At 37.4% G+C, this 27,372-nt stretch overlaps 1 protein-coding gene across 1 annotated transcript in view; it reads right to left on the bottom strand.

The window, feature by feature from the left end:
• Positions 1 to 19,162, bottom strand: part of EFCAB5 (EF-hand calcium binding domain 5) — a 117,683-nt gene extending 98,521 nt beyond the window's left edge. The window contains exons 1-4 of the mRNA XM_037162780.2: positions 19,142 to 19,162; positions 17,594 to 17,653; positions 16,295 to 16,379; positions 8,199 to 8,775 (exon numbers count right to left, since the gene is read on the bottom strand). Of these exons, the coding sequence (XP_037018675.2) occupies positions 8,199 to 8,775; positions 16,295 to 16,379; positions 17,594 to 17,653; positions 19,142 to 19,162 (743 nt within the window). The remainder of the gene's footprint in view (positions 1 to 8,198; positions 8,776 to 16,294; positions 16,380 to 17,593; positions 17,654 to 19,141) is intronic.
• Positions 19,163 to 27,372: the final 8,210 nt, after the last annotated feature.

Genomic DNA, 27,372 nt, shown 5'->3' with positions numbered 1-27,372 from the left:
TAAAACAAGTCGCAAAGAATTTTAGGTTCTTTTATAAAGTTTAGTATAAGTATCCATGCCAGAAGACATTCAAAGGAAACTATAGAGATTCGAGAAGAGAATCAGAGATTACAAGTGTCTTATTTGTTATTTAGATCTAGGAGAGACCTAACAGATATCATGAAGACCAAGGGTCAGCAGACTACAACCTGGGGGCCAAATCCAGCCTGCTGCCTCAGTTTGTAGAACTCAAGAGCTAAGATTGTTACATTTTAAACTAATTTTAAAGAGAAGAAGAATATATTATGGCATGTAGAAACTCAAAAAGTTAATTTTTTAGTACCTATAAATAAAGTTTTATTGGAATACAGCCATTCTTATTCATTTACATATTGTCAATGACTACTTTTGTACAATAATAACAGAATCAAGTAATTGTGACTATTTTTCCAGGCAGAAAACTTTCAATTTTTATGTAATCAAATTTATCAATATTTTCATCATTTTGAGTCATGGTTCAAAGGCTTTTCTCTGGTTATAAAGGAACTTAACCCCTGGTTTCTTCTAGTTTTTGAATGGTTTTCTTCTTTTACATACATGTACTTACTGGTATATATTATATGGCCAAAAAACCTAAAAATAAATCTAAAATTTCAATTAGTAGTTCTATTATTAGTAGACTTGTTGGTATTATTATATGGACCCCATTTTATGTAAATTGTAAGATAAAGCAAATGAGTAATTCTGTCAATTTTGTTAAGAATAAAAATTTCTGAGGACTTCCGCCAAGATGGAGGCATAGGTGGAAGCACTGTGCCTTCTCACACAACCAAGTTTAAAAACAATAAAGTTTTAGCAACAAAAATTCAGCCAAACCACAGAAAATTGAACTATACGGAAGTCTGACAACAATGAACCCTTCAGCCAAACCGGTAAGAGGGGCAGAGCCAGCAGCAGAGCAGGGTCGGGCAGGACCAACCCACCCACCTGACCAACCTGGGTGCGCAACCCAGGTGCACCAGCAGCTGCGGGCGGATCCCAGGTGTGGAGAAGTGGGCGGACCTACTGAGGACGCAAGGCTGTGGACTCACTGAGGGCTGACCACGGTCACACATTGAAGCGCAGATAAACTGGTGAAGGAGCAAGCAGTGAGACAGACCGTGCAGGCCCCAGTGGCGGAAAGTGGCAGAGGGGACCGCCATTGTCCCTCTCTGACCCCGTCCCCACATACAGCATCACAAACCAGTGACCTGGGTGGCCTCTCTCTGACCCACCCCCGCATATAGTGTCATCTACAAAGGATTTCCCATCAGACTGTCAGTGGATTTCTCAAAAGATACCTTACAGGCAAGAATAGGCTGGAAAGAAGTATTCCATGTCATGAAATCCAAAGACCTACATCCAAGATTGATCTATCCAGTAAAGCTTTCATTTAGAATGGAAGGACAGATAAAGTGCTTCTCAGATAAGATCAAATTCAAGGAGTTCATCATCATCAAGCCCTTATTATATGAAATGTTAAAGGGACTTACCTAAGAAAAAGAAGATAAAAAAGATGAACAGTGAAAGGACAGCAAACTCACAGTTAGTAACAACCACACCTAAAACAAAAACAAACTAAGAGGACAGCTAGATCAGGAGCAGAACCATAGAAATGAAGATCACATGAAGGGTTAGCAACAGGGGAGTGGGAGAAGGAGAAGGGGGGAGAAGGTACAGAAAATAAGTAGCATAGACAGTAGGTAGAAAATAGATAGGGGGAGGGTAAGAATAGTATGAGAAATATAGAATCTAAAGAACTTGAGACACGTGGCCATAAACTGAAGGGGGGAATGGTGGGGGAGGGGTATGCAAGGTGGAGGGAATGAAGGGGGGAAATAGAACTGTAATGGCATAAGCAATAAAATATATTAAAAAAATAAATAAAGACCAGCATGAAAGTAAAAAAAAAAAGAATAAAAATTTCTAGTGTAAAAAAAAGAGATACAAACATAAAACTAAGAAATTAGGTAAAAACACCAAAATATTATATTTGATATGAAATTATAAATGTGAACTTGTTATTTTTTAAAATTTATTCATTAGTAATGAAAGAACCTAGAAACAACGATGACACAATATTTATGAGCATTCCTAAATCTCAGATGAATGACATCCACCAAAAGGAACTGGATCCACCAAGAGTCCCTTAAAAAATGCATAAAGCTTTCAAAGACTAAAGGAGTATGTCAGAAGAACACAGGAGCCAAAGATGGGTCAAGTCAAGCATCAGAAAGAAAAAAATGGCTACCCTGGCCATGTAGCTCAGTTGGTTACAGCATCGTCCCCATGCACCAAGGTTGTGGGTTTGATGCCTTGTCAGGGCACATACAAGAATCAACCAATGAATGCATAAATAAGTGGAACAACAAATTGATGTTTCCGTCATTCTCTCCCTTCCTTTCTCTCTCTCTCTAGAATCAATAAATTTAAAAAATTATAAAAGGCAAAGAAAAAATGACCAATATTACATTTAGTGGATAAAAACAAGTGTTTCCTTTAAGATTGAGAACAAGACAGAGATGTCCACTGTCATCACTCTTATTCAACATAGTACTGGAAGTCCTAGCCACAGCAATCAGGCAAGAACAAGAAATAAAAGGCATTCAAATGGAAAAGGAAGAAGTAAAACTGTCATTATTTCCAGGTGACCTGATGATACTATATTTAGAGAACCTTAAAGATTCCACCAAAAAACTACTAGAACTGATAATTGAATTCAGTAAAGGAGTGGGATAAAAAATAAATATCCAAAAATCAGTTGCATTTTTATTAATCACTTATGAAGTATTAGAGAAAAATTAAGAAAACAATTCCTATACTCAAAAAAAGACCTGTACTCAAAAAATTATGACACTGGAAATAAAAATGGAAGAAGACACAAATAAGTGGAAGCACATGACATGCTCATTGATAGGAAGAACTTATATCACTAAAATGTCCATACTATTAAAAAAACCCCTATAGATTCAATGTAATTATTATCAAGATACCAACAGCATACTTTACAGAACTAGCAAACAAATATTCCAAACATTTATATGGAACCACAAAAGACCCTGAGTAGCCACAGCAATCATGGAAAAAAAAAAAACCAATGTTGGAGGAATCATGCTATCAAACTATACTTCAATCTCATAGAAATTAGAACACCATGATACTAGCATAAAAACAGACACATAGATCAATGGAACAGAATAGAAAGCTGAAAAATAAACCCACACCTTTAACATCAGTTAATATTTGACAAAAGAAACAGAAACATACAACAGGGTAAAGATAGTCTATTTAATAAATGGTGTTGGGGAAATTGGACAGATACATGAAAAAAATTAAACTAGACCACCCTCTTATACCATACACACTCAAAATGGATTAAAGACAAATGTTAGACTTGAAACTATATAAATCCTAGAAGAAAACATTAGCATAAATCTTGGGTATTTCTCATAGCAATATTTTTTTCTGATATATAATATCTCCTTGGACAAGAGAAACAAAAGAAAAGACAAATGACAGTACATCAAACTAAAAAGTTTTTGCACAGCAAAGGAAACCATCAACAAAATGAAAAGACAGCCCACTGAATGGGAGAACATATTTGCCAATATATCTGATAAGGGCTTAGTATCCAAAATGTATAAGGAACTTACAAAACTTAACACCAGAAAAATATACAATCCAGTTAGGGAATGGGTAAAGGACCTGAAAAGACTCTTCTCCAAAGAGGACATACAGATGGCCAATAGACATATGAAAAGATGCTCAATGTCACTAATCATCAGAGAGATGCAAATTAAAACCACAATGAGGACTTCTGGCCAAAATGGAGGCGTAGGTAGAAACACTGTACCTCCTCGCACAAACAAGTTTAAAGACAACAAAGTTTTAATAACAAAAACACAGAAAATTAAACTGTACAGAAGTCGGACAACAACACACCATTTGGCCAGGCCTGTAAGAGGGGCAGAGTCAGCGGTGGAGCAGGGTTGGGCAGAAAAGATTGGTGGCTGGCAGATCCCAGGCATGGGTTGGCAACCGGTGAACCCAGTGAGGGCACAAAACGGCTGGCTGACTGCAGTTACACATTTGCGCACAGATAAACCAAGTGAAGGAGCAAGCAGTGAGACAGACCGCTCAGGCTAGAGCCCCAGCTATGGGAATTAGCACCAATTGGAGAGATTTTCAGGGTTGAGGTGCCGGGAGAAGCTCCCAGGTTCACAGAGAATTCGTTGGAGAGACCCACAGGGTCCTGAAGGGTACACAAGCCCATGCACCTGGGAACCAGCACCGGAAGGGCCCAATTTGCTTGTGGGAAGTGGCAAAGGGGACAGAAATCTAAGAGAGAGCAGAACAAATGCCATTGCCCCTCTCTGACCCTGCCCCCACATACAGCATCACACAACCCAGCAACCTGAGTTGCCCCACCCTGATGAACACCTAAGGCTCTGCCCCTCATACATAACAGGTGCAAACAGACCAAAACATTATGGCTCAAGAACAGCTGAAAGCCCCAGAGCCAATAATTCTAAGCGACCAAGAAGAGACAGTTAACCTTTCAGATGCACAGTTTAAAACACTGGTGATCAGGATGCTCACAGAATCGGTTGATTTTAGTCACAAATTAGAGGAACATATGAAGGCTAAACTAATTGAAATGAAGGAAAATGCACAGGAAACCAATAGTGATGGAAAGGAAGCTGGGACTCAAATCAAAGGAGTGGACCAGAAGGAAGAAAAAAATGACCAAACAGAAAAAGATGAAGAAACAAGAATTCAAAAAAATGAGGAGACGCTTAGGAACCTCCAGGACATCTTTAAACACTCCAACATCCAAATTTTAGGGGTACCAGAAGGGGAAGAGAAACAGCCGTGAGTGGAAAACTAATTTGAACAAATAATAAAGGAGAACTTTGCCAATCTGGCAAAGGAAATAGACTTTCAGAAAGTCCAGGAAGCTCAGAGAGTCCCAAAGAAGTTGGACCCAAGAAGAAACACACCAAGGCACATCATAATTATATTAGCCAAGATTAAAATGAAGGAGAGAATTCTAGAAGCAGCAAGAGATAAGGGGACAGTCACCTACAAAGGAGTTCCCATCAGACTGTCAGCTGATTTTTCAAAAGACACCTTACAGGCAAGAAGGGGCTGGAAAGAGGTACTCCAAGTCATGAAAACCAAAGACCTACAACCAAGATTGCTCTATCCAGCAAAGCTTTCATTTAGAATGGAAGGACAGATAAAGTGCTTCTCAGATAAGATCAAATTCAAGAAGTTCATCACCAAGCCCTTATGATATGAAATGTTAAAAGGACTTACCTAAGAAAAAGAAGATAAAAAATATGAACAGTGAAAGGACAGCAAACTCTCAGTTATTAAGAATCACACCTAAAACAAAAGCAAACTAAGAGGACGGCTAGATCAAGAGCAGAACCATAGAAATGGAGATCACATGGAGGGTTAGCAACAGAGGGGTGGGAGGAGGAGAAGGGGAGAGAAGGTACAGAGAATAAGTAGCATAGATGGTAGGCAGAAAATAGACAGGGGGAAGGGCAAGAATAGTATAGGAAATATAGAATCTAAAGAACTTTTGTGACACATGAACATGAATGAAAGGGGGAATTGTGGGGGAGGGGGTGTGCAGGGTGGAGGGGAATGAAGGGGGGGATAGGACAACTGTAATGGCATAATCAATAAAATATATTTTTTAAAAAACCACCTCACACTTGAGATATCACCTCACACTTGTCAGAATGGCTATCATCAATATATCAACAAACAAGTGCTGGTGAGGATGTGGAGAGAAGGGAACACTCATGCACTGTTGGTGAGAATGTAGATTTGTGCAGCCACTGTGGAAAGCAGTATGGAGTTGCCTCAAAAAAATTAACAAAGGAAGTGCCTTACGACCTAGCAATTTTACTTCTAGAAATATATCCAAAGAAACTCAAAACACTAATTTGAAAAAATATATGCATCCCTATGTTCACTGCAGCATTATTTACAATAGCCAAGATTTGGAAGCAGCTCAGTTGCTCATCAGTAGATGAGTGGATAAAAAATCTGTGGTACATTTGCACAATGGAATACTACTCAGCCAAAAAAAAGAAGAAAATCTTACCATTTATAACAGCATGAATGGACATGGAGAGTATTATGCTAAGTGAAATAAGCCAGACGGTGAAAGACAAATACCATATGATCTCACCTATAAGTAGAACCTAATCAACAAAGCAAATTTTAAGCAAAATATAACCAGGTACATTGAAATAAAAAATAAACTGACAGTAACGAGAGGAGAGTTGGGAAGGGATAATGGGGCGAGGAAAAGGGAAGGGTTGTTAAGGAACATGTATAAAGAACACATGGACAAAGCCAAAAGGGGGTAGGATTGAGGATGGGAGATTTAGATGGCTGGGTGAGGGGAGTGGTAGTGGGGAATAAATAAATAAATTTCTTTAAAAAGAAAAAAACGGTGGTACATTTACACAATGGAATACTACTTAGCCATAAAAAAGAAGAAAATCTTACCCTTTATGACAGATGAATGAACCTGGAGAGTATTACACTAAGTGAAATAAGCCAGTCGGAGAAAGACAAGTACCACATGATTTCACTTATATGTGGAATCTAATGAACATAATAAACTATCAAACAAAGTAGAAACAAACTCATAAGTATAGAGAAAAGACTGATAACTATCAGAGGGGAAGGGGGTTGAGGGTTCGGTGAAAAAGATGAAGGAATTAAGCAAAGAAAAAAACTCAGAGACACAGACAACAGTATGGTGATTGCAAGAGGGAAAGGGGGATGGGGAGGTAGAAGAGGGTAAAGGGGGGAATAAATAGTGATGGGAGGAGGCTGGGCTTGGAGTGGTGAACACACAATGCAATGTACAGATGATGTGTTATGAAACTGTATACCTGAAACATACATAATTTTATTAGCCAAAGTCACCCCAATAAATTCAATTTAAAAATTATTATAATAGATTAAAATACATGGAATATGTATTAAAATCCATATGTTCATAATACTGAAAACAACAACTACAACAACCTTCCCCAAATGGGGAAAATATTTCATTGGTTGCCACTGGAGGTGACTATTGATGAAAGAAAGACAGAAACTATATTCAGAAAATCTGTAATTAAGAGTAAAGAATTAAATATTTATTCTGTTTTCACCAGTAGAAAGTATGTTTCAATGTAACCAAATATATAGCGACCAAATGGAATTTATTTCAGGACTTATAAGATAGCTCAAAACTAGGAAATCTATTAATAAAATTCATTATTAATGAATCCAGAGTGAAAAATCCAACAATCATCTCCTTAGATGTTGAAAAAGCATTTGAAAAAATCAACATTCTTGACTTTTAAAGATCACTCTATAAGACAGAAATTAGGTGCATTTTTCCTAAAGTGGTAAAATATATCTTTTTTTAGATCAAATGGAATGGAGTTATGGTATATATAAATAAAACCATTTATGGTAAAGTAGTAATTAATACAGGAGTAATTTTTACTTAAAGTCATAAAAAAGACAAAGATGCCCATATCACCATTCTTATATTGGAGGAATAACCAATGTAATCAGCTAGGAAAAAGATGATAGAAATATAAAAATTGAAAAGGAGGAAGGAAAACTATTGCTGCAGACAGTACGGTTGCTTCCCTAGAAAACCCAAGAAATCAACTAAAAATTTACTATAAACAGTAAGAGAACTCAATAAGATAGCAAAAGACAAAAATATACAAAAGTTAATAGCTTTTGTGTATTTAAAGTACATCTTGATAGAAAATGTAATGAAAGAAGAAAGTCTCATGATTGCAACAAAAAATGATAAAATAGTATTAAGTCTAATAAAAGATGCAAACCCATGGAGGAAAACTTTAAGACAATACTGATGGATCCAAAATAAGGTGAACAAATGGAAAGACATGTTCTCAGATATAAACACTTGTCATTTTTAAAGGTGTCAATTTTCTCTAAGTTAATGAATAAATTTAATCAGATTTCAGTAAAAAATTCCTGGAAAAAAAAGGGAGTGGGGAAAGGTACCAGTGTGCTCCATAGGGGGAGCCATCTTATTTTAAGTTTGCACGAGTACATTATTGTTCTATATGCTTTTCAACTTAAGGAGCTATGTCACCTACTGAAAATACAACAAATTGTACCTGTTGTTGATAGTGTTGGTAACATGTATCTTCAGATCTTCTGTGACTTCTCTCATCACCCTCTGATAACCGGACAATCCTGAGCCTTTGATATAATAAGGGTTGTTTCTCATTAAGTATTCCCCCAGATAATTAATTGGATCAAATTTAGTTGGAATATCAACTTCTGTCAGAAGCTTCTTTCTTTCCACTTGCATTAACATTTTTTCCACTCCAAGAACTAAGGTGGGTAGAAGTTTGTCAAGCAAATAAACACGATCATCTACTCTCATATTTTCAATATTAAACCACTCTTTGGCCAGATTATCCTTAGGGATTTTTTTCTCAGCCTTCTTCTCTAGTTCTTTCTTCAGTTTATCCTTATCTATTATTTTCTGCTGCATTGCCAGAGCTCTTGCCTCTACTCTTTCAAGAAGATTTTTCTTCCATAGTTGGTCTAGGTTTGAATCCTGTACAGTTTGGTCCAAATCAAAAACCACTTTTGCAGGTTTTCTAACCACAATATTCTTTGAGACTCCAATGTTAAATTCCTCTGTTGAATCAGTTGAGGTTTCGGGCTGCCCCTCCAGTTTTAATTCTGAGGGAAAAAAAGGTGAAATGTAAGAAATATCAGAAGTAGATTATAATCTCTACTAGTTTAGAATAGTATTAGGAAAATATAATCTCCTTAAATAGTGTATTCGAACACAGCTGAAAGTAACAGAAAATCAGATAATAATAGTGACTTTAACCATAAGGACATTTATTGTTGACTTAATCAGAAGTCATTAGGCACTCACTGTTTTTCATTAAGTATCTTTCTTGTTTTATTTATTTTTATTCTTCTATTGATGCTAGAGAGAGGGGAAGGAAGGGAGAAAAAGAGGAAGAGAAACATCAGTGAGAGAGAGAAACATCAGTGAGAGAGAGAAACATCGAAGCATTGCCTCTTGCACACATCCCAACTAAGGGCTGAACTTGCAATTCGGGCATTTGTCCTGATAGGGAATTGAGCCTGTAACCTTTTGGTTTGTATGACAATGCCCAACCAACTGTACCACACTAGCCAGGACCTGTTTCATTATTCTTTAATCATTTTTTGTGCTCGTACCTCAGGATAAAAAGATAGCTACTGCAGCTCCAGTCATCCCTTCTGTACCGAAAAAAAGTGTTGAAAACAAAGGGGAGTTTTCCTTTTGAGGTTCTGTTTTATTATCCAAGAAGAAAAGATCCCAGATTCCTGCTCCAACAATTCCTTTACATTTCATTGACCCTAATTAGATTACATGTCCACCCTTAGAACAGTAGCTGGTTGTTCTAATAAATGGTAATAAAGACAAAAGGGACTACTATGGTTTTGACCAACCATATTTCTTCATGTCAGGGTTTAGATCAAGTTTTCTGACATCAGAAAGGTGACTTCCACCTGCTATAATATTGGGGTTCAGTCAGCAGGCATAAAGGTAGGGAAATGTTTGTTGAGTGGGCAATGAAGAAAGTCTACCACGTGTGTATATTTAAATATATTTCTCCCCACTCTCATATTTCCATCCTTTTTCATGTTTTCATTTTTAAAACATAGTATGGAGATATTAGACCAAGATAGCAGAGTGAGAACAGGCACCCACATTCCCTCCCAACCAAAATCTCTATGACAGAAAAGGTTTTGTGGGAATGTATTTAATAGGAATGTAAGAATGCTGGCAATCATGAAGGAGGCCTTCACTAAAAAGAAAATCTGAGAGTCTCTGAAAAATGTATGGTAGGTGAGAATAGATTGACTGAAGAAAATACAGGACTACAAATATACAGATAAAAAATAATGCACTGTGAAATTTGGGAGCAGCTTTAAGGCACCCTAAGTTTAAAGAATTTAGATACGGGTAGCAGGAGAATAGCTGACCTTTTTGTGTGTCTTCATCACAATTTAGGCTATTCAACAGGCACCAGAGGCATTCGCCCCTGCACTAGGATGATGTGGTTTGGGAGAGAGAGGCAGGATAATGCTACACTGACAAACTTCACTGGCTACACATCTTAAAACAAAAACTCCATCCATGAAAGAGCAAACAAGGATTCCCAAATGCAAATGTAAGTATACACTTAAGAATCATGACTATTTAAAGAAAACTGCCTCAGTGGCTAAATTCAACAAATGCAATAATTAATACTACCCAAGGAAATACCACTAATAGACTAAGTGTGAAGCGTCTCTAAAAGAATTGTAATTAATATCCCCAGAACAGAGAAATTAGAGAAAATAAAAAGAATCTTATAAATGTTATTAAAAAACAATTTAGAAAGCTTGGATACCTAGTGCTCAGATCTTGGTCTGATACCATTCTCCAGTTTTTTTAAAATTAGAAGTCACTGGAGAAATGGCTAATTTGAGGACTGGGGCAGGAAATATACATAATGAGCTTTGAGCATCTTGTGCCAGAAAGTAAGAAAGTGCTCAGAAAAACTCTACAATGATTGTGGTATGTCAAAGGGACACAACAGCCAACTGAAAGAACTCCTAATGTCCAAAGATCAAACAAGTTGAGCAATGAATAAAGTAGTATTGGATATAACCAAGTATGAAAGAAATATCCATAAATCCATACTGATATTATAACAGAGTACAGCCAGAGAGGGGGGCAAATAGGGATTTGTAATGGGCCCAGAACTCAGGTTGTTCAGGAAATATTAAAGAAAAATATACGTATGATGTCCTTACTACCATCAGTCTGAGCTGGGGGATGGGACACATGAAGCAGGGCTATTGAGAGCTGTTTTGTACAGCAACAGTTTTGCAGCTAACCTCTGCCATGGTCATTTAACATACTTATAAACCTTTACCTGATTTCATAGATATGTTAAATAGCTGTAGCCATGCTTTGAGCTAGGGGGATGGGAGTGACTTGAGCCCAGGATGTAACTGGGAAGCAACTCCCCCTGATTATAGCACCTGTGTGAGAGCTTGGAGATGACTGGCTCTATACCATGAGACCACACCTGTCCAGACTTACTATGGCAGCCCAGTAAAGCTGGAAGAATACAGGAGTGCTGGCAAGTGTAACTGACTGTGGAGGAGTCAGAAATGGGACTACAGAGGAAGATTGGTGTGGGGATTTAAACCTAGGCACAGCAGCCATACCAGGTTGGGACCATGGGGCTTTGGCAGAGGTTGGGACCACACAGTTTTGGGTGCTCCCTTGTGCCACATGGCTTAGGAAGCAGGAGAGACTTTGCCTGGAAGAAAAGGGGTGAAAGGACTCTTGCTGGTGGGCCATGAGAAGGTGCCACATGGCATTGGATTAACTGGAGATCGTGGCAGCGACACAGCTGATGGTACTGGGAGCCTGAACCATGGACTTCTACTTTTTTCCCTGAGATATGGTACCCCGGACTGGGCAGAGGGAGAAGGGAGGACTGTGTGCGTCTATGGGTATTTTAAAGGACTTGAGTTTTTTAACGAAGACATTAAGTAATTACTCTAAGTCTGTATAACTTTTAAATAAATAATTCCTTTTCTTTTAACCAGTCTCTGGCATCGAGAGATGTCTTTCCCCTGGTGGCGGACAAAGCAAACCTATTACGGGGGGACCCTCAAAGAAAAAGGAAGTGTCCTTTTGGTAATAATATATCGTTCACGCCTCCCCAGGTCTGTTCTGTAACAACATAAACAAATATTTGAATAAGTAAATAAATGGAAGGAAATAGACAAATGTCCTGTGCAGAAATATTCCAAATAATTTTACAGATACTCTGCCCTCAAAGAGGTAGAGCATAATTCTTTTGTCTTTAAGTATGGGCTGCACGTAGTATGGTATGGAAATGAGGTGAAAGAGGTGAATTTATAGTGGACAAACCTGACAAGAACTGTTTCAGCCAGATGAAAAAAATTAACATTAACAGTAAAAAGTCATGCTAATAGCATATACGATATGCTTGGTAGGATACAATGAGAATAGCATTTTACTCCTATAGTCTTCCTCCCCCAAACCCATGACCCCAATCTAATCATGATTTTTTAAATCCCATCAGACCAATCCCAACTACGGACATTATACAAAAATACCTGGTAGTACGCCTTAACACACATTTTATTTCTCTGTATCATGTGACACAGTTGACTACTTCCTCTCCAGTGATAAATATTTTTGTCTGCCCAAATCTCTTTGAGGAGCCACCCTTCTCTCATTCTTAATCCATTTGGTTTAGATGGGGCTGACCTCACCCATTTAGATCCAGGGATGGGTGGTGATCCAAACCTGACCACTGTTAAGGTCATTAAAAAAAAAGAAAATCTGAGAAACTGTCAGAACAAAGGAAAGTATAATTAAGTAATCTATAAAGAAACCCTTGAAAAGCCCACATTTAATCTAAAGAATGTCTAATTCCCACAGTGGATGGTACTTATGAACATCCCTCCTAGTTTTCATTTCCTCTTTGGCTAATTCTGTTATTCCAATATGGAGAAGTGGGGAGGGGAGTAAAACACTCCCCCTTACCTCTCAGTTGGATTTAGAAACAAATTAACCACCACTTTTTGGGGGTTAATTTGGGGGATCCATTCTGTTTTGTAACACTGCTCATTAATATGTATTGTTTATATTTTGGTTTTAAATAAGTGTTGAAGAACAATTCTTTCAAGTCTGCATTTTCAAATGCACTCTTTTTGCTTCTAACCTTTCCATAATAACCCAAGGCAAATAGATATTCCATCTCCTGCTGTAAGAGTAGTGTTCAGATATATAACAAATTAATATTTACCCATCTGTCATCATTCATTAGTAAACTCCCACATGAACTGGGGCACTCTCTATCTTCATTGCAGCCTGCTAGTGTTCCTCTAGTGTGCTTGGCTATTATGGGTTGCTAAGCAATCATCTTAGTATTTACCTTGTCCCCACTGATATGCAGAATAGAAGTAGATGTGTGTGGTTATAACTCTAGCCAAACACTTCTCTTAGGGCCATAAAGCCAAGAAAAGAAAAGGAGGTGCAGCAATAACAAGGTCAATAAATCAGGATTCTGAACAAACCTTTCTGCAACTGTCTTTTGATTGAGTGACCTCTGAATTCAATCATAATAAATTACAGCACTGCCCCAAGGGCAAATTAACCTGGAGATTCAATTGAATAGAGTTTCAAACAGGTATTAGAGTTTTTTAGCATGTCTGTGCTTGGACATTCCTGAACCTCCTACAGATAGATTGATTCATTTACACATTCACTCAATAAAAAATTATTGATGTCTCGCTTTGTGCTCAGCACTGCGCTAAGCACTGAAATTCTTTTTCAGGATTGTCTTCCTAAACTCTTTATAGAATTAAAAGCCTCTCAAATTCTCCCCAACATACACACCTTCCCCCTTACATTAATCCACCTCCTAACATACAAAGATGCATTAATTTATGCACTGTGGGCATAAATGCTTTAAACTAAATAGGTGGGGACACAAAAGAATTCCTTATTCGTGTTTTAAAAGTCCAGCTTTACAAGCGACTTATCTTTTCTTGTACTTAGTGCATGGCTCACTGCTGGGAATGGCCACGTTATAATTATAATAAGCCTTAGTAGTCTCTTTCTTCACAAGAAGGCCTATAACATTAGTGGGCTGGGTCCTGATTAAACTGGTAAAAATTGACCCAGCAGGGTTATTCAACTAGATGTGTGGTGTTCTCTTTAAATACAGGTCCTGTCTGAAACTCAACTGGTTTGGTCTTTTTAGGATTTCTTAACATTTCTACATAATGCAGAATGACTACTGTGAAAGCGGAGGAAAAGAAGCACTACTAAATACTACTAGAATTAAATTCAATAGCTATAGGAAAAGGCATTTTCCTACAAAACTTTGATAATCTTAGGCTGTGTAATGTGAACAGAGGGGAGCAAATTGATGGCTTTAAAAAAGATTTCTCAAAATGCAAGTTAAGCTCATAGCCTAAAAAAGTAAAATAATTAGGGTAAAGTATTGAGAAATTCAAATGGTATATTTAACCACAATATTTTCTATGCAAAGAAATGTACTTGAGCACATTCTGAGAGCTGCCTGGCAAGACAATATCATTTTGAGAAATATGACACAAGGATAAAGATACTTCCTCTGACATGTTGAAATTGCAATAACAGTTCTTCTTCCCACTTCTTATTTGTACATACACACACACACACATTCACAATGGGGGAGTCAGAATATTAGGTTTAATTGTGACTGATAACTGAATAAATTAAGTACATTGCATTGCACTTAATATTACCAAATGGAACTTTGTTGTAATATTTTCAGCATATATCATATTCTGGGATGAACAGACTTATGCAAACAAAACATGCTTCCCTGTACTCTACATGGAAAAGCACTAACAGAAAATGAAAGTACAAGGACAGGAAAAAGCCAAAACTGTCAATTGATATGTTTTCTGGAGAGGCAATAAATTACTTGGGGGAATACGTGTGTGAATTTTTGCAGGTGCAAAGTTGGCCATAACTGATTAATGTGAACACCTAATTAAATTTATAACAAGTTACCTAGATCACAATTCTGTTTGGCATGTTTAAAATGAAAAAGTTCATTTATAAACCTGGCCTGATTCATTAAGAAGAAGGCAAAGTATACGTATGGAGTAGTGGTGGTGGAAGATGGGAGTTAGGAGGAAATGAAATCAAGAAATTGGTATGGGCCGAGGGGGAGACAGGGGAACAGGGACTTGCAAAGAAACTTTTTAAAAGTTAGTGATACTGTGAAAATTGTACTAAGTTTACAATAACAACAGAATAAATTTTGGAAAGTTTGATTCTTAAAGTGTACATATTAATATGTGTATTAATAAGAAGAAATAGTCAATTATTGCTTTTAATTGGTTAAAAAGACAGAGGCCCTGGCTACTGTGGCTCGCCTGGTTGTAGCATCAACCCATAAACTGTAAGTTTGCCGCTTGATTCCCAGTCAGGGCACATGACTAGGTTGTGGGTTCGGTCCCTGATTGGAGTGCATATGAGGGGTTCCCCAGTTGGGGCAGGTACAATCCATGTTTCTCTCTCATATCGATGTTTCCCTCCCGCTTTCTCTCCCTCCCTTCCCCCCTCTCTAAAACCAGTAAGCATGTCTTCAAGTGAGGATTTAAAAAAAAGACAGACAAACACGTTGGAGAAAAGCAAGCACCTAAAAATTATAACTAGTGTCTACAGAGCAACCTATAGTTTAGAAAATGCTTCAATAATTATTACTGTAATTCAGCCTAGTGCAGCTTATCACATACTAAACACTCAACACTTGTAAAATAAATAGATGGGAATTTCAATGAATCAAAATATAAACTGAAATTGTTAAATTGTAAATATTGTAAAGAATTTCTGTTTTATAGGATTTCACGAAGTATCTGCAATTCGAAGAATTAGTGAAAGGGATGAATGTCTTGCTCACAAAGGCAACTTAATCTGTTGCCTTTCTGATCATATAAATTTTCAATCTATTTGCATGATTATGTGGGATTTTGGTAAGAACTGGGCTAGAATTCAAGTATAAATGTGTGGTCGAGTACCGGGGTAAAAAGAAGAAACAGAAAAACAATAGGCAGGCCTAATCACTTGGGCACCTCATTTTATGTTTGCATTAATGGGTTGTTTGGTATGGTCCATCAGCAATCTTAATTCAGTCATAAAATTGACTCAGAAGTGTTAATAGAAGAAAAAGGGGATATATTTTAAACTATTTCCAAAACTGTATTTAAAATATTCCTAGGATTATATTTTTAAAGGGCAAAATCTTGAGGAAGGTATTGCTAATAAAAACTACATAATAGTTTTAAATTCTATTGAGCAGGGCAGCTATTTTCAACATTTTTTCATCTCACAGCACACATAAACTAATTACTAAAATTCTTTAGCACACTAAAAATAAATTATTTTTTCTGATCTGAAAAAAAAGGTATAATTTTGGTTCATTCACACCAGATGACTATTGTGTTGGCTATTGTCGTTTTTTAATTTGACATTTTAAGGGAAAAGAGGTCAGCACCCCTGACTAAATAGGTATCACATGTTTTAAAAATTCTTGTGGCACACAGTGTGCATGCTGCAGCACAAAGGCAGAAAATCGCTGGTGTAGGGGAAAGGCTAGTTCTCTACCTTGGGATTTGATTTCATTTGTTGCTTCTTCTGCCACATTGCTGCTGGTATCTAATGCAGAACTGCCTGGTTGACTCTGTGGCTTCTGAAAAGAAAAAGAAACAACAATTTCAAAATGAGTTGCTTTTCCTCAAAGTTGCAACAACTCTCTCAGTTAAAGAATGCAGATAAATGCCTTGTAGGAGTTACCAAACATTCTTACTTAATTTTGCTAGCATTAAATGCTGTGTATTAGAAGCAATGCAGTAGTCACAGTCTATTTACTACATTCGGAAGATAAAATGTATTGGCTCAATGCATCATCACATCTGGCTATTGCTAACAAGTAATATGCTAAGAATATAATACTTCATGTACATGAATCTTTGAATTATGCGATACTTCCTACAAACATAATTTGAGACCACAGCATAGTGAAATCAGACTTTTGAAAATGTTACTTTCTTTTACTATTGGAATCACCTTTCATGTTTGTGGTGGAAAGAAAAACATTTCATCTTAAATGAAGAAAGTGAAGGTTAGTTTTATGAATAAATAGTGTCCAAATAGATTTTTGTACTCATGACAATGTACTTTTAAAAGAAGAATAATAGAATATTTTAAAGACTTACATTAATCAACTTAATGGTGAATCTACATAGCTATTTTTAGTTGCCTCCCTGTTTCTGTAAATACTTTCTCATGTATCTTGTGTTTACTTAAACACATAGTTACTTAAATGATTAACATGGAAATTACATATTCGGAATGATAGTGAAATTATCCTAAAAACTGGTGCTTATTGTACTTTGGGTAATAGTTCTGATTTCAGAAAGCAATCTTGTATGTGCCCTGACCAGAGACTGCAACCTACAACCTTGCCACGAGTTGGACACTCCTAGGTAGAGCATTGTCCCTATACGCTGACCTGCTACCTTGGCATGTAGAGACAATGCTCTATCTAGGGGTGTCCAACTGGATACCTGTTGGACACCCCTGTGCCAACTATAAGAAGTAACCAATGAATGCATAAGTGGAACAACAAATTGATGTTTGTCTGTCTCTCTCTAAAATCAATTTTAAAAATTCCCAATCTTAAAAAAAGAGAAAGCACTCTTTTATTTATATATATAATTCATAATAGTTCTTCACAAATTATCAATGGAAGGTTCCTGCAACAGCTTAAAATAAGTTAGCTTAATTTTTTTCATTTGCCATGTTATCTGTTTGCGTACTACATCTTTTCCTTCTTTCATAAGAAAATTAATTTGTCCAGTTTACTCTTCAGCATTAACATCAGATTTTTCATGAAAACTCTACCTCACTGGGCTCATTCACTTCAGTTGCTTCCTGTTTTCCTTCTTTGTCTTTTTCATTTTCCTAAAATGGAAACAGTGTTAGTAAGTGGTACCCAAAAGGAACTGGAAATAAACTAACATCACATACTCTAGCATATCAAGCTTTTTACGTTAAAAATTTTCACATAATGAGTGAACATCATACAAAGTAAAATCACACTAAGTACTTGTATTAACAAATTCAAACAGTAACAGGCTCATTAATACATAATGAATGTCAACCAACTAGAAAGAGGCCACTGCTTCTTAGTTGATCCCTTCTGTTTGCAGCATTTTTTTTTTTTTTGGTCAAAACCTGATACAGAATACTTAAACTAAAAAGAGAAATAATTAAATGATAAAATGTGATATTTCATCTTGGTTCTCCCAAGAAAGTTGAATATCAAATCCTCTCTCCTGGTTAAATGGTTAGCAACCTATCTAAGTCAGGTACCTGAGCAGCTTTGGGTTCCTCTTGAGATGCTGACTCACTCATCTGGATCACTAAAAACTATCCCCAAATGGCAGGGGAAAGTATTACCAGATCATTATCAATAATAAAACAGGAGAAAGAAACTCTTAATAAACAACAAAAAGTACTCGGAAAGATCAAATAACCCCCTTCTACATCCCCTCTCCCAACCCCCCTCTACACCCCACAGTTCTATTGAGTGGTAATAAGTTCTCAACTGCTAAATTTTTCAAACTGTACTACTGTTTTTACTGTTATTACTGACTGAAGCTAGAATAATACTAGGGTAGTGCTCAGGGAGATAGGAAAATTCACTCCAGTAATCATCACCATTATCATTTAAAAAATAGCAACAGTAATGTAACTAAAATTTTAAAAACATTATTAGCATCCTTATTAATTTTTGAAATACCAATCAAGGTGAGGTGAAGTGAAACTTTGATGGCTACCTAATTCATGTGAGAAAGGCCGACAGACATTGTAATAATAATTTCACTAAAAAGCATTTTTTGGAAGAAATGTTCTGAGAGAAATATGATTTATCTGGTTTGTTTATTGATATTATGGAATTAAAATGGATAATTATCAGGTCCCCACTTCATTGCAAATGACTATAGATTGCCACAGATTATCAAAATCACTTCTGTGCCAAAACTCATTTGAAAGTGTGTGTAGCCCTGGCCTGGTGGCTCAGATGGTTGGAGTGTTGTCCGTACACCAAAAGGCTGCAGATTTGATTTCTAGTCAGGGCACATACTTAGGTTACTGGTTCCATCCCTGGTTGAGGCACATGTAGGAGGCAAATGATTAATGTTTCTCATGTCCATGTTTCTCTTTCTCTCTCTCCATTTCTCCCTTCCTCTCTCTCTAAAACCAATCCTTAGGTGAGGGTTTAAAAAATAAAAAAATGTGTATATTTAGGCTAGGTGCTAAATGTTATCCATGGCCTCTGCCTCTGGGTGGTTATAATATAGGGAGTCTTTCATCTGAAATGGTATGTTTATACTGTGCTAGAGCAGGGGTGTCCAACCCACAGCCTGAGGGCTGCATGTGACTCACGATGGCTATGAACGTGGCCATCGTAAAGTCGTAAATTTACTTAAAACATTATGAGATTTTTTTATGATCATGTGTCACAATGTATTTAATGTGTGGCCCAAGACATTTTAAAGAAGAGCATTGGGCCAATGCTCTTGGGCCAATGAATGCATAAGTGGAACAACAAATTGATGTCTGTCTGTCTCTCTCTAAAATCAATTTAAAAAATTCCCAATCTTAAAAAAAGAGAAAGCAGTCTTTACATATATAATTCATAATAGTTCTTCACAAATTATCAATGGAAAGTTCCTGCAACAGCTTAAAATAAGTCAGCTTAATTTTTTTCATTTGCCATTTTATCTGTTTGCATACTACATCTTTTCCTTCTTTCATAAGAAAATTAATTTGTCCAGTTTACTCTTCAGCATTAACTCTTCCTCTTTCATGTGGCCCAGAGATGCCCAAAGGTTGGACACCCCTTTTAGAGTATTCACCTTTTTATCAACATAACATGTGTTCTAGTTGAATAAACCAAAAGTACATTCTTTAGAGACAACAGATTCCAGCATTTAAAAATAGCTGCCTAAAAGCCTTTTTGAAGCAGTTCATAAATAAATAATATAAACCAGATTTCTTCGATAGGTCCCAATCGTACATTTTTATAGAGTGCTTTCTTTGCTTATAGTGTCCATCTCCTGAAACTGCTATGAAGCATTTTTCCATTTCTTTAAAAATCTGTTTTGTTTGGATGCACTCAGATAAATTAAACTAATAAACCTTCATTAGGTGCCTTCTATATGCAGGTAGACACAGGGGTGAAGAATATAAATAAGACCTGTCTTTGAGAGTTCCCAGTTTAGTGAGGGGAAGAGGAGTAAACAGATGAAATTGAATCTGCAAAGTGCAAAAGTAAAGGTACATGCAAAGTGTTAAAGAACACAGAGGAATAAATAATATATTTTTGCAGAGAAGTCAGAGAAGTTTTCGCAGAAAAAATAGATTTTCAGGCTGGATTCAAGGGACTAGTAAGAACTTTTGGTGAAAGCAGTGGGGAAGATTATTTGAGACAGAAAGAATAACACACACACACAAGAGGATATGAGAGTTGAAAAACTGTTTGAAGCATTCATGCAGCAGAGCATAGTTATACAAAAGAAAGTAGCAGAAAGTGAGGCTAAAAAGTGTCAGACAATGGTCACTGGCACCAATTGAATATCAACAGAAAGTCCTAATTTGGGGTGCAGTGAAGGAAATTTTATTCAGTGCAAAACAGCTTAATTGTGATACAGCACAGCTGTGAAAACAGCATGGCTGAAAAACAGCTCAATGGTGTCATAGTTCAATTATGAAGCTGTGAAACAGAATGGCTGTGAAGAGGCCCTGAGGCAAGGTGGCCCTGGGGTGAGGCCTCATCTTGGGCTAGGCAGCTCTGCTCTATTCTGGTTAGTTCCATCTGCTCTTTCTTGCTCTGCTCCCGCACCAGTCTGCTTTGCTCTCTGCTCTGCTCCAGCAAAACATCTTCCATGCTTCAGCTCCAGACAGACAGACAGACAGTCTTCAGTGGAGAGGGAAGGGCTGTCCTGGCTGGTGTGGCTCAGTGGATTGAGCGCTGGCCTGAAAACCAAAGGGTCACCAGTTTGATTCCAAGTCACATGCCTGGGTTGCAGGCCAGGTTCTCAGTGGGGGGCATGCAGGAGGCAACCACACATTGCTGTTTCTCTCCCTCCCTCTCTCCTTCCCTTCCCCTCTCTCTAAAAATAAATAAGTAAAATACTCGAAAAAACAAAAAAAGGGAAGGGCTCCCAGAGCCAAAGGAACCAGAGAGGAGATGACTTATATAGACAGAAGGTGCCTGATTGGTCTGTCCACATGCAAATGAGAACTCCAGTGGAGCTGCTCTGAATCTTTGGTGAAGATGTTGATGGGGACATAGCTGCACAGCTCCAATTGAATGGGGAAGCCTCAGTCCTATAGGTTGAAACAGGATTCCAGGAAATCCTCTATAACGGCTGGCTCAGATGGCAGAAACAGTGCAGGAAGACAGTTAGGTCGGTGCAGGAGGCAGATAGCTTAGTGCAGGCTTCTGCCTGAAGTGCTGTTTGCATGAGAGGATGCTGTTTAGAAATGGCTGCTAGGCCTTTTTTTTAAAAGCCCTGTTAAGCCACTAGGAGCCCTTCTTAGTAGGTATTTTCTTTCTCAGTCTCCACAAAACATAACTTTTCAATCTGTAAAGTTATTCATACTAAATCAAGGAGTTAGGACTTCATCTGTGCTTTTTAAGCACTGTACACATGTGATCAAATTGATGTGTTTTAAATGTTAATTCCACCAGCTAAGACTGGAAGTATGAAGGACTGGGGGTGGGGAAAGAGAATAAAGGTAAATTTTGCACCTTAAATGTTACACCTGAAGTGAATGCCTCACTGCCCATCATGGCATAGTGAGGGGCACTGCCAGGCATTGTCAGTACCCTAACCATATTCCTTCAGCTTCACCTTTACAGTACTTGCAGACGTTTCTGATTGTAAGCATCTGCAATTCTGTCAGAGGGCTTTCTGTCAGTCCAAATGTGAGACAGGCCAGAAGATCTTGGAAGTTAGTATCTGACAGGAGAAGCCCTCAGCCATTGATGAATAGGAAGTTGCATATGGTCCCACAGGTGAAACATTTCTGAGGTATGTTCTATACTGTCTCCCAGAGTTCCTCAATAGGATTGAGCCTCAATTGCCCACAGTGAAATCTGCCCAATTATGCATTTGATACCTGCCTAACATTACAGACTTGCTTCACTTCTTGTATTACTTTCCTACTCCCTTACCATCGTTTTCTGGAACCACCTTCCAAATGTACACACACTCAACATCTTGGATCAGGGTCTGTTCTGAGGGAACTAAAAAAAAAAAAACAACAAAAAAACCCGACTACAATGATCAGGATTGGGGCATAATTGAATCTAAGGAGTACAAGAGGAGGTTAGTTAAGGCTGGCTGAGTGTGTTTCTAATATTTAGAAAGCTGAGTAGGTGGTGATGTCATTTAGTAAAATAAGAAAAGGAAAAAAAATAACAGGATTGAAGACACAAGTTTGAGTTTGGAGGTATTACATTTAAGCTACCTGCTTGATAGCCTTATAGAAGTTTCCAATAAGAATCTGAATGCCACTGAAATATGACACATTTGAAGAAACTTAGGCAGAATCAAGTCCACTGGAATATGATAGAAGCATTGTACAGTCTGAATGTAAGCATCTGCATTACATTCAGGCATTAATTAATTTGCATTCTGCACACTTCATATTCCAACCCATGAAATTATAGAATCATTACACTTAGGTTGTTGGCTGAGAACTAATCTTTGTGAATCTAGTTAAGACTTTCCACACACACTCCCATTAGATTTTTAAATTAGTGAATTGTAGCATTTGGCATCTTGGTTGGCAAAACTGTCAATTATATATGAAAGAGTAGCCAATTATGCTTGAGGAAGGAATTTCTCAGTATTAAAAAGAAACCAGACATAATTCTGATTATTCAGACTAGCAAAAGATATGTCATTTACTTGGATTTCTTATCATTCTTGACCTCCTGGATATTAATAGAAAGATGTCTTTGTAGAAGGATGCTAATAGAACTCACCCAATATGAATAACTAGGAGAAAAAATAAGAAGGCTAAAGGTACACCCCTGCTGATGAACACTTAAAAGTAAGGCTGAGCCCTGGCTGGTGTAGCTCAGTGGATTGAGCATGGGCCTGCAATCCAAAGGATCATGGTTCGATTCCCAGTCAGGGCACATGCCTGAGTTGCAGACCAGGTCCCCAGTAGGGGGCACACAAGAGGCAACCACCCATTGATGGTTCTCTTCCTCTCTTTCTCCCTCTCTTTCTCTAAAAATAAATAAATAAATAAATAAATAAATAAATAAAATCTTTTTTTAAAAAGTAAGGCTGAGACAGAAGAGCTAGTGAAAGATACTGGTAACTACTGAAAGTGACAGGAAATTCCCGCAGCTGTGCACCTGCACACCATTAGCCTGACTCCTATTAGAAGCCTTCACTACTGTGCATATTCCTATGTCAATCCCTGGTAGCCCCACGAGTATATTCCAACAGTCAAGGCCCCCACAGCTGCTTTTGGGCCTGGATTTGACCTTGACTCCTGTCATTGGCCTGTATGGCTCTTCCCTCCTCAGTTAACCCTATAGTTGTATACCTGCAAGGTGCCTGCCCTACTCTATCTCTAGCCTCTACTACCAAGCACATGCCTCGGCTAGTCTCTATAGTCATGCAATTATAAAATGACAACCAGAGTTGCTGCAGCTACTTGTGCACCTGAAGTTGGCCTCTGCCTCTGATGCTGGCCCTGGTCATCACCACCATTGCACATCTGCCTGCAACCAGCCCCTGTGCAGCCAGTTCCTGCAAATGTACACACCACTGGTTCTAGCCACCACCACTGCCTAGTATAGTCCGGAGACACTGGACTGGAATCATTAAAGACCCCAAAGTCCTTGCAGCCATTGTGAGCTGCCCGCTGCTCTTACCAATGATCATACAGTTGTTTATGTCATGGACCCCAGCTCACCTCAGATGATTGGATGCTATGCACCCAAATTCAGAGGCACTGCATGCCATCACACTCGGCCCATGTACCACTAGACCTAAGGTCACAGCATGTTCTAGCATGCCTCTACCCATGGGTCAGAGGCAGGTCTTTTGGTAAGGAAAGACCTGTCTGTGCAGTCTTTCCTTACCAAAGGAAATTAAATCTGGAAGAGGTGATGACTTCTTCAAATGTACAGACATCTACAAAGGCTACAGGGATCATAAAGAATCATGGAAATATGATATTACCATAGGAACACAGTAAACTTCCAGTAAAGGACCCTAAAAAAGTGATATTCACAAAATGTCTGATGAAGAGTTAAAAATAATTGTTCTGAAGATGCTTGGAGAACAAAGATAAATAATTTAATAAAATAAATAAAATAATATAAGAATGAAGTAATAAATTTCACAAAGAGATAGAAAACATAAAAAAAAAGAACCAAAGGGAAGTTTTTGAGCAGAACAATACAATGACTGAAATGAAGAATTCAATAACTTCAACAATAACTAGACCAAGCAGAAGAAAGAATCAGTGGACTTGGATACAGATAATTTTAATTAACCAGTCAGAGGAAAACAAATTTTTAAAAAACGAAGATGAATGAAAAAAGCCTTTGGACTTATGGAACACCAATATGAGAAAGAATCTATATATTATGGCAGTCTAAGGAGAGTGAGAAAGGGGCAGGACATTTAAAAAATAACATCTGAGAACTTCTCAAATCTGAAGAGAGATTAAACATTCAAGTTCTTGAACCTCATAGGTCTGTAAACAAATTCAACCAAAAGAGATCTTCTGCAAGACACCTTATAATAAGACAGTCAAAAATTAAAGGCAAAGAATCTTGAAAACAGCCACAAAAAAGAAGCTTATCACTTAAAAGGGAAGCCAATAAGACTATCAGCAGATTTTTCAGCAGAAACTTTACAGGGCAGGAGTGGGTGTTATATTCAAAGTGATGAAAAAAATTGTTTTCAGTCAAAGTTATCCTCAGAAATGAAGTAGAGATAGAGGAGTTCATCACTAATTAGTAATGTAATAAAATATAAAAATATAAAACACACTGGTAAATATAAATATATAGTCAAATTAAAAATATTCCAATACTATGATATGGTAGTATGTGTCACCTAATTCTAGTCCAAAGTTTAAAGGACAGAAGTATTAAAAATAACAATAGCTACCATAATTTACTAATGGAAATACAATATAAAAAGATGTAAATTATGGCATCAAAAACATAAAATGGGGGGCAGAGTAAAAGGATAGAGTTTTTGCATGTGATTGAAGTTACCAGTTTCAAATAAATTATTGTATCTTTGAGACATTTTATGTAAGCCTCATGTTAACTACAAAGCAAAAATCTATAGTAGATATACAAAAGATAGAGAAGAGAATCAAAGCAGGGCAAATATAAAGTATGACCAGGAGGAAAGAGTTTTTATAGCAAAAGTTTTTCACTATTTGCTTATACAATGACAGAAACCCAGGGAATATGTGTGAGAGTATATTATAAGGGAATTAAAGGAAAGAGCACAGAAATACCAGGTTGGTTAGGATTTCTTGATTTGGGTACACTTATCAGAAAGAGATTTAATGTGTTAGCACCTACAGCTGGGAATGACACTAACGATTTGATAAGTTCACTGAAACATAGACTCCATTGTGTTCTATGTTTAATTGAGATACCAGAACTTCCCTGGAATAATGTAAGAACATCCAAAGGCTTATGGAGATGTAATCGTTGCAGTAGTTTGATCACATATGACCTGCACATCCACTACCCTCAAGTACATCTTCCTAGAGGACTCTGGGACATTACTAAGGCATTGAAGAATAAATTAGAGAATGGGAGTATTTTCATCCTTGAAAAGCTTTATGGTGGCTTTCTTCTGTAGGCTAGGCATGATGGGATGATCTGTTTCAAAGTAGGAGAAGCCAATGTCAATGTTTAACTACCAAAGATAAAGTGGGCACATTTACCATAAAGAGAAGTGTAGATTTAGTGGCAATCAGAAATTTTGACCTTTAGTGATATTTGTGGTCCTAGAAATAAAATAGATGGACAGCCTAAATGTTGATCACCTATACATAATATTAAGAATCCATGGCCAAAAATATTACTGTGGTCACCACAGCAGGGAATTCTGACCTCTTACCCAGTTTCCAAACCTAAGCCCCTTACTTGAAAAGAAGGCTAGATCCCCTTAAGGGAGGATTCTGCAGCACTGCCATTAATATATACTGAAAAATTTCCTTTAAGTTTTCTCCTCAGGGATGTCTGGTCATTTCCTAAAGTGATTGAGTGCTAGGGAAAAAGAAATACCTGGGTTTTTCAGGGATTTCTAAACACTGGCACTAAACCGATGTTAATTCCTGGGGGCCTAAAATGCCACTGCAGTATACTAGTTTAAGTGGGACTTGTGATGGACACATGAGAGAAAAAGTCTTTTTAAAAATATATTTCATTGATTATGCTATTACATTTGTTACATTTCCCCCCTTTATTCCCCTCTGCTCTGCACTCCCCTCCTACTTGCATCCCTACCCTGCCCTTAGTTCATGTCCATGGGTCATGCATATAAGTTCTTTGGCTTCTCCATTTCCTATACTATTCTTAACCTCTCCCTGTCTATTTTGTACCTAGCAATTATGCTTCTTATTCCCAGTACCTTTTCCCCAGTCTCCCCACTCCCACTCCCCGCTGATAACCCTACAAGTGATGATCTCCATTTCTGTGATTCTGTTCCTTTTCTAGTTGTTTGCTTAGTTTGTTTTTGTTTTGTTTTGTTTTGTTTTTGTTCAGTTGTTCATAGTTGTGAGTTTGTTGTCATTTTACTGTTCATAGTTTTTATCTTATTTTTCTTAGGTAAGTCCCTTTAACATTTCATATAATAAAGGCTTGGTGATGATGAACTCCTTGAACTTGACCTTATCTGAGAAGCACTTTATCTGCCCTTCCATTCTAAATGAAAGCTTCACTGGATAGAATAATCTTGGATGTATGTCCTTGCCTTTCATGACTTCAAATACTTCTCTCTAGCCCCTTCTTGCCTGTAACGTTTCTTTTGAGAAATCAGCTGATAGTATTATGGGCACTCCTTTGTAGGTAACTGTCTTCTTTTCTCTTGCTGCTTTTAAGATTCTCTCCTTATCTTTAATCTTGGGCAATGTAATTATGATGTGCCTTGGTGTGTGCTTCCTTGGGTCCATCTTTTTTGGCATTCTCTGAGCTTCTTGGACTTTCTGGAAGTCTATTTCCTTTGCCAAATTGGGGAAGTTCTCCTTCATTACGTTTTCAAATAAGTTTTCAATTTCTTGCTCTTCCTCTTCTCCTTCTGGCACCCCTATGATTTGGATGTTGGAATATTTAAAGTTGTTCCAGAGATTCCTAAGCCTCTACTCATTTTTTTTGGATTCTTCTTTCTGCTCTCAACCATTGATTTGCGTCCCGGTTTCCTTCTCTTCACTTTTGGTTCTCTGTACATTTTTCCTTATTTCACTTTTCATACCCTTCTCTCTTTTTCTCTATTTTTCGACCATGCTTAACCATTTCTGTGAGCATTCTGATTACCAGTGTTTTGGACTGTGCATCTGATAGGTTGATTGCCTCTTCATTGCTTAGTTCTATTTTTGGAGCTTTAATC

The sequence above is a fragment of the Artibeus jamaicensis genome, unplaced genomic scaffold (genome assembly GCF_021234435.1).
Source record: "Artibeus jamaicensis isolate MK-2021 breed Jamaican fruit bat unplaced genomic scaffold, CSHL_Jam_final contig_2790, whole genome shotgun sequence".
In the NCBI taxonomy this organism is placed as follows: Eukaryota; Metazoa; Chordata; class Mammalia; order Chiroptera; family Phyllostomidae; genus Artibeus; species Artibeus jamaicensis.
This window is presented reverse-complemented; position numbering and strand designations above follow the sequence as displayed.